This window comes from Solanum pennellii, chromosome 12 (genome assembly GCF_001406875.1).
Source record: "Solanum pennellii chromosome 12, SPENNV200".
Taxonomy (NCBI): domain Eukaryota; kingdom Viridiplantae; phylum Streptophyta; class Magnoliopsida; order Solanales; family Solanaceae; genus Solanum; species Solanum pennellii.
In genome coordinates, this window is record NC_028648.1 from 61,903,217 (window position 1) to 61,911,521 (window position 8,305).

The window sequence follows — 8,305 nt, forward strand, 5'->3', positions numbered from 1 at the left end:
ACTATATCTCTAAACTTTAACCTATATAATTAATCAATAAACTCAATATTTATTCAAGGTTCATCCTTTAGTGACATTTCTTAAAATAAAACTGAATGTACACACAGTTAACGAAAAATATCATATAAAATAGAGTTTCCTAAACATGCATTCTTACAACGAAATTTTACGTAGTGGGACTAAGTCCCATTATGACAAATTTTTCCTTAAATTACTGTGGTGGCATGCCTTTAGTTAGAGGATCAGCTAACATTACTCAATATTAACGTGTTCAATGACCACTTTCTTGTCTTTAACACGATCTCTTATGGCTAGATATTTGATGTCGATATACTTGCTTCGGCTATTACTTTTATTATTCTTAGCCATAAAGATAGCAGCTGAACTGTCACAATATAACCTTAATGGCTTAGATATATAGACAAAAATTCTAAGTCCAGATATAAAACTCTTTAACCATACACCATGTGAAGTAACCTCGAAACAAGAAACGAAATCAGACTCCATAGTGGAAGTAGTAACTAGAGTCTTTTTGGAACTTCTCCAAGAAATAGCTCCACCGCTAACATAAATATGTATCCTGAGTAGATTTCCGTGAATCAACACAGCCAACAATGTCCAAATCAGAGTATCCAATGACTTCCAAGTCATATCATTGTTTGTACATAAGCATTTAGTCTTTTGTTCCTTTAACATATGTTAAGACTTTCTTTGTAGCTCTCCAGTGGTCAAGACCTAGATTACTCTGATATCATCCTAACATTCCAACATTAAATGATATGTTAGGTCTTGTACAAACTTGAGCATATATAAAGCTTCTGACAGCAGAAGCGTAAGGAATCTCATTCATTTATTCCCTCTCAAGATCATTCGTCGTGCACTGATTAAAGTTGAACTTGTCACCCTTCACTATAGGATCTACACTAGGTGAACAATCTTTCATTCGGAACCTCTCTAAAATTTTATCGATATAGGCTTCTTGAGATAAACCTAAGGTACCTTGATGTTTATATCGATGAATCTTCATACCAATAACATAAGATGCATCACCCATGTCTTTCATATCAAAACTTTTAGAAAGAAAATGTTTCACCTCATGTATTATTTTGTTATAATTGGATTCAAGTAAAATATCATCCACATATAGAACTAAGAAATATATTTTACTCCCAATGATCTAATGGTATATATATTGACCCATAATGTTCTCAACAAAGTCGAATGAAGAGATAAAAATTATGAAATTTCAAATACCATTGACGGGAAGCTTGTTTTAGTCCATATGTGGATTTCTTTAACTTACATACCAAGTGATCACCATTACTAGAGGAGAATCTTTTAGGTTGTTTCATATAACCTCTTCCTCTAGATCACCATTGAGAAATGTGGTTTTTACATCCATCTGTTAAAATTCTAAGTCAAAGTGTGCTACTAATGTCAATATTATGCGCAAGGAATCTTTTTTAGACATAGGAGAAAATATCTCTATGTTATCAATTCCTTCCTTTTGAGTGAATCATTTAGCAATGAGTCTTGCTTTATATCTTTCTATGTTGCCTGATGGGTCCTTTTTAGTCTTAAGACCACATTTACATCCAATGGTTTTAACACCACTGGGAAAATCGACAAGATCCCAGACCTCATTACTTTTCATAGAATTCATCTCTTCTTTCATCACATTGTACCACAATTCATACTCTTTAGAATTCATGGCTTGTGAAAAAGACTCAAGATAATTTTCAACACCAATGTCAGATTCTTGCAAATATACAACAAAGTCACTAAGAATTGCTGATTTTCTTTGTCTAGTATATCTTCTCAATGTTGCACCAACATTTTCCTGTGTATTATGTTGTTCAACTTGTTGTTCAATAATTTCAGGAATTACATGAACAAATTATATATACGCATGTTTTTCGCAGCTTGTGGAATCTCTGATTGTTTCTCAACACCCAATTGAACTTGAGGGGTATTATGTACAACAATCAATTTTTGACTTGAAGTGGAAGTTTGATCTCTTATAGAAATTGTATTCTGAAATTGATCACTCCCTCTAGTAAGTCATTTTCAAGAAATTTTGCATTTCTTGATTCAAGAATCGTAATACCATTAGATAGACAGTAGAGTTAGTATCCTTTAGACCTTTCGGCATATCCAATGAAATATCCATTAATGGTTCTAGGATGCAGTTTTTTTCTTGTGGGTTGTAAATTCTAACTTCAAACGGGCATCACATACATGTATATGTGTCAAACTAGGTATCCAACCTTTAAATAAATCAAAAAGCGTTTTTGGAAGAACCCTAGTTGGAACTCGGTTTAATATATACACTGTTGTCTTAGGAGATTGAATCCACAAAGACTTAGGTATCTTAGAGCTACTTAACATACTACGCACTATGTCCAATAATTATCTGTTTCTTCTTTCTGCTACACCATTCTGATTCGAAGAACCAGGCATAGTATATTAGACAACAACCCCATTTTGTCGAAGAAACTTCGCCAATGGACCTTGAGCTTGTCCATCTTCTGTATATATACCATAATAATCACAACCTCTATCAGTTCTCACAATCATAATTTGTTTTTCGCATTGTTTCTCTGCTTCAGCCTTCAAAACATTAAAGGCTTCTAATGCTTTGCTCTTATTATGGAGCATGTAGAGATACATATATCGTGAGTAAATTTCCATAAAAGTGATAAAGTATTTCTGACCATATACGTCCATGTCTCGACAATATATATCTGAATGTATGATTTCTAATATGGTTGAACTCCTCTTGGCCTTTCTTTGATTTGTTGGTCTGCTTGCCTTTAATGCAGTCCGTACAAGTATTTAAATCAGTAAAATTCAAAGTACTAAGTACTCCATCATTTACTAATCTCTTAATTTTATCGATGGAGATATGTCCCAATCTCCGATGTCATAAGATAGAGAAATCTACATTTATTACACATCTTTTAGTTTCATTTTGTACATGTATAACAATATGAGTGGAGTCATTTTGTAAATAGAGAAAAGACCATTAGAAAATGCACCATATCCAATAAGTTTAGATTTATAAAATAGTTTGGAATCACCTTCTAGAAAGAAGGAATATTCCAAAGGTACAAGTGTTGATAGTGAAATTAAATTCCTAGAAAAATTAGGAACATAAAAAGTCTTTTCTAACTCTAAAATAAAACTACTACTAAGAACACAATTTCATGTCTCAATAGCTTCCACTTGCAATTGTATCTTGTTTCCAGAATAGATACTTCGTTCAGCTCCCACGAGCTTCCGCATGTTTCTTAAATCCTGCTACGAATTCGTAATGTCGATTGTAGAAGCAAAAATCAATCCACCACGTGTTATGATTAACATCAATCATATTAGCTTCATAAAAAATAAGAGAGATAGAAGTACCTTTCTTAACAAGTCATTGTTGAAACTTGACACAATCCTACCTTATGTGCCCCTTCTTTCTACAGAAGCTACACTTAGCTTCCTTTTCTATGTCAGTGTCAAGTGGTGCATTTCCTTTAGACCTCTTGTTGTCTTGATTGGTCTTCTTTCCTTGAGTATTCATGAATACACTTTCTCCTGTCTCTATCAGTAGTCGACCTTCCTCTTGAACACATATGGACATGAGTTCATTAATAGACCATTTTCATTATGTGTGTTATAATAGATCTTAAAGGGACCATACTGTGCAGGTAGAGTATTCAGGATATAGTTCACAAGAAAAGTTTCAGACATTTCGACTTCAAGAATCTTTAGTTGAGACGCTAAGTCTTGCATTTTCATAATGTGATCACACACATTTCTCACACTAGTGAGCCTCATTGATGAGAATTTCATAATTATACTATTCGACAGAACCATAAATACCTGTAGAGATTTTGGTCTTAATGAACATAACACTCAAATAGTTAGAGCGTTCCCATTGTTCATGAAGAAAAATTTCATCTTGAGTGTTGATGTCATTAATAGGTGGACCGTCTTTCCTGATAGCATAATCAATATCCATACACCCTAAGTGAAGAAGAATTCTCTCATTCCAAATCTTATAGTTCTCACCATTCAGTTCTGCCATATCATAAATATCAGAGAAATTTTCATGTTGCATAACTGCAAAAAGTATACATACTTAAAATATATTTGAGGCAAGTAATATAAAGTTGAATCTACTGACATAAAAATTGCCTGTGGGATAAATTTTTAATTCGATTGGATTCATATTTATGATAAAATTATCAATTTAATAGCATGAGATTCTATCTTTATGACAAAAATATTGAACTCTCATTCATAATTCCTGTGAATAACTATGAAAAGTATTTAATATTTCATTTTAATTAAATATGCAACTTAATAATAAAAAAATTAAGTTATCATATCATGCATAATTAATTACAATTCTAATGTCTAAAAATTTCTTTATGTGATCTTTAACTTTTAAAATTTTATTCAATTAAAGATGTTGTGACTAAACTTTAATCAAATAAATACTAGATCACTTAGACATTTATTTCTTTAAGTGATCCAAAATATAATATATATTATCATTTCATTAAGATTGTTGTGGCTAAATCCCTTATCAAAATAATTTATATGAATCACTAAATATTAACTCAAAATCATATAGAAGATTTATTGTTGAACATTATGCAACAAAAGAACAATCTCTTTGATTTTTATTATTAGGAAATGTTTTCAAAAATTTCAAAACAAAATCTGATTTTTTGAGAACCATTTTGAGCGATTTTGGAGAATTCTGACAATTAACAAAGCAGAGGAAATTCAATGGCTCTGATACCAAATGTATGATATTGCAAAGCAATGACGCAGCGGAAGTTTAGAGTGATCGACATACCTCCAGCCATTGTTAGCGATATAGTCGGAGTCTACAATTCTTCTTTGCTTCAAAGATCTTTTAAGAACTCAAAACAGCACTCTTAGATGGTATGGAGTTTTTAGAAGTAATGTGCTTAGGGACCTTTGAACCAAATGACATATTTATAATTGTGCTTCCATCATGAAGGGTTAAGAGGTTATGGGGAGTTAACAACCACTAGAGTAGTAGGATAATGGGTCCATGTAGTGGGATAATTGACTCATATAATACGGACCATATCAGCACTAACAAAAATGCTAACACTCTATATCATCTTACTTAAATAGAGAAATTAGTAAGATATAATATCGTAAGAAAAGCATTTAGAAAGAAAAAAACAGTTGTAAACATAATAGAAAAACAATACTTATTCTTATAAATCTATCATCACTTAGACCATCAATTCTTCAATCAATACTTTCATAAAAATTTGCATCTTTGAAATGAGTAATGTTTGGGAGGCTTCAAAGTCATCATCTTATATGTAAGATTTGCCTCAATATTATCATATTTATTTGAGGGAGTTGCTTCATCCTCATCATCCAAAAAGACAAGTGTGCCGCAACATTGTTATATTTTATTTTTAAAAGGGATTTGATAAAGCTTAACAAAATGATCAGACGTACGACATTCACGTGTCCAATGACCTCGCATATCATATCTGTGGAAAATGTAGATTCTAACATAATGGCAATAACTATTTTTTCCTATAGGATGTCCTCATTCACGTTTACAATGACCTTTCATATCATATAGGTGACAAATATAGATTCTACCATAATGGCAACAATTATTTCGTCCTATACCACGTCCTCATTCACGTCCACGATCAGGATAATTATTTCGTCCCGATTCGCACTGATCATGTGTTTCTATAGTATTTGCTTCAGCGAATGGAGCACAACAAGTAGGATGGGCTACATGAATTTCCATCAATAAATTATTATTCTACTTAGTCACAAGTATGCATGTAGTTAGTTCAAAATATTTTTCAAACCCTTTTCATAGTATTGTTGTTGTGATTACAATTTTGAAGCGTGAAAAGTGGAAAAGGTTTTCTCAAGTAAATCATTATCTGTGATAGTATCTTCACATAATATTAATATGGAACTTCCTTTATGAATAGCCGAATTATACTCAGTTAGAAATTTAAATCTTGAAATAGAAGGTTTATCCACTCATATCGAGCTTTTGATAACATTGTATGTTTTAGGTGGTCATATCGATCCTTCACATTTATCTATATTTAAAGAGATTCTTACACAGTTAAATATTAAGTTTTTAATCCCTCGTGGAGATGATGTTGAAGAAAAATCATGACCTTCACTTTATCCTAACTTGATGCTTCATTTTATTGTTTAATAGTATCACCGAGACTTTCGCGTCATGGTGAAGTCAGCATGAAGGGCGCTGGACAAATAATTTTTTTTTTATAATATCAAGTTCCACAAACTCAAGCCTTGATAAGTTCGACTTTATGAACACTAGAAGAAGAGAGAAGAGTTAGAAATAATTTATAATCATGTAAAAAAATAATTGCTCATAAAAAATCACAAAGGGACACATATGAATTTAAGGTACATAAATCAGTAATATAGAAATATGCAAATAAAATGAGGATATAGAAATACATAAATAAATTTAGCAAAATACAAATACACATAAAATTTATATTGCAAAGGTACATAAAAATAAGATACAATAATAAAATACATAAATGAAATTTTGAAAAGCATTGTAACATGTTCAAGAAATAAATATGATAAACTTATTCTTTATACATTATTTAAATACAAAGAATAGTTGGAAGAAAATTGTATACATATTAAACTAATGTAACTCAGTATATAATAATAGAGTTAGATATTCCAAATAAAGATCATCAAGTTAGATAAACTATAAAAAAATTTAGTAAATAAAGAAGAGCTAACATGTAACTAGAAATATAACGGGTATGTGTTTATTATACCTGAAATATTAAGTTTCATGTTGACAATATGTTATGAAATATTAGTTAAATAAAAAAAAAATAGAAAAGGAAGAATAGAAGAAAGGGAGAAAGTGACGGAATATATAAAGAGTATATAGTAAGAGTAATAGAATGAAGGAAAATAATAGTGTTCTTTACTATTTTTTGTGTGTGACGGTATTCCCACAGATCCTTGAAGATGTGAGCCTTCTATGGTGTGTGTGTGTATATCTATATATTAAAGTTTCTTAGTTAATAATTGTTCTAATATTTTTTGTCATACATATTTTTAACGCTTCTTAATTAGTTAGTAAATTTTTTTTAATATTTCTTTTTCATATAATTTTAAGGCTTCTTTGTTATTAATTATTCTAATATTTTTTGCCATATATTTTGTCAAACGCTTTAAAAATCAATTTGACCAACTTTTAATTCTATCCAAACATTCTTAACACTCCATAAGTTCTAGAAGCACGTATTTAATGGTGTGAACTCTCCGGTCTCCTTTTCAACAAGGAAAGTAGACTTGCACACCCCTATAAATAAAACCCAGCTGCAGAGGAGAACCAAAAAAATTACTTTTATTTCACTCAAAAGAAAGATGAAGGAAGTTGGAAAAGTTGAATATTTGTGCCTCAATATTAACAATTATGGACTTGTATTGGGTATCGCTGCTAAAATCTCCGATAAATTTCAGTCGGAGGAGAACCATAGCTTGGATAGTGACGAAGAAGATTTTGAATTCTCTTTATCCTCTGAGAATTCGGATAACTCAATCGAGAAATTCATCTATTACTCTCTGACTAGATTCCAGCAGCCAATTTTCTATCTTTTCAACCGGGATCTATTGCTAAGCGATTCATATTGGAATGATGTTGATAAATCAATAGAAAATTGAATCATAGGAGGAGATGATACCTGCCGGAAGTTACTGTATGAGGAAGTTGAAGATAAGTGAGGCATTACCAGGAAAGTGCAACAAGAGTAAATTAACCGGATCTGTATGGAAGCGATGGCCGAAGATCCGAGATCTGTTACAGAGGAGTAATAATGATGGTAAGGAAGAGGAAAATTTTGTATCTCTCACAGGAAAAGAAAAATCAAAAAATTCAAGTGAGCTTGTGAAGACGGTCGAAAAATTATTGAAGCAGAAGAAAACCAGCAGAGGAGAGAAGGGTTCACCGGCGTCTCATGAAAGAACTCATAGGATTTTTCGCTATTGGTATGTGTGGAAGTTATCGGCAATTCTAACTTGAATATTGCAAAACTTTCTAGCATATGGTGGTATTGAGTTTGAGTTATTTACATGCAAATGCTTCTAGCATACCTTGTTAAAGAGTTTTTTTTTTGTGTCCTAGTATAGGATGTCATCACCAACCATATATTTCTAAATAGATGTTGTTTATTTACTTCCCAATTTTAAGATTTTATATATATATATATATATATATATATATATA

At 31.3% G+C, this 8,305-nt stretch overlaps 1 protein-coding gene across 1 annotated transcript in view; it reads left to right on the forward strand.

Annotated features, from left to right (window-relative positions):
• Positions 1-7,446: 7,446 nt before the first annotated feature.
• LOC114075339 overlaps positions 7,447-8,305 on the forward strand; it is a 13,313-nt gene continuing 12,454 nt past the window's right edge. Inside the window, 2 exon segments of the mRNA XM_027913819.1 lie at positions 7,447-7,733; positions 7,735-8,067. Of these exon segments, the coding sequence (XP_027769620.1) occupies positions 7,447-7,733; positions 7,735-8,067 (620 nt within the window).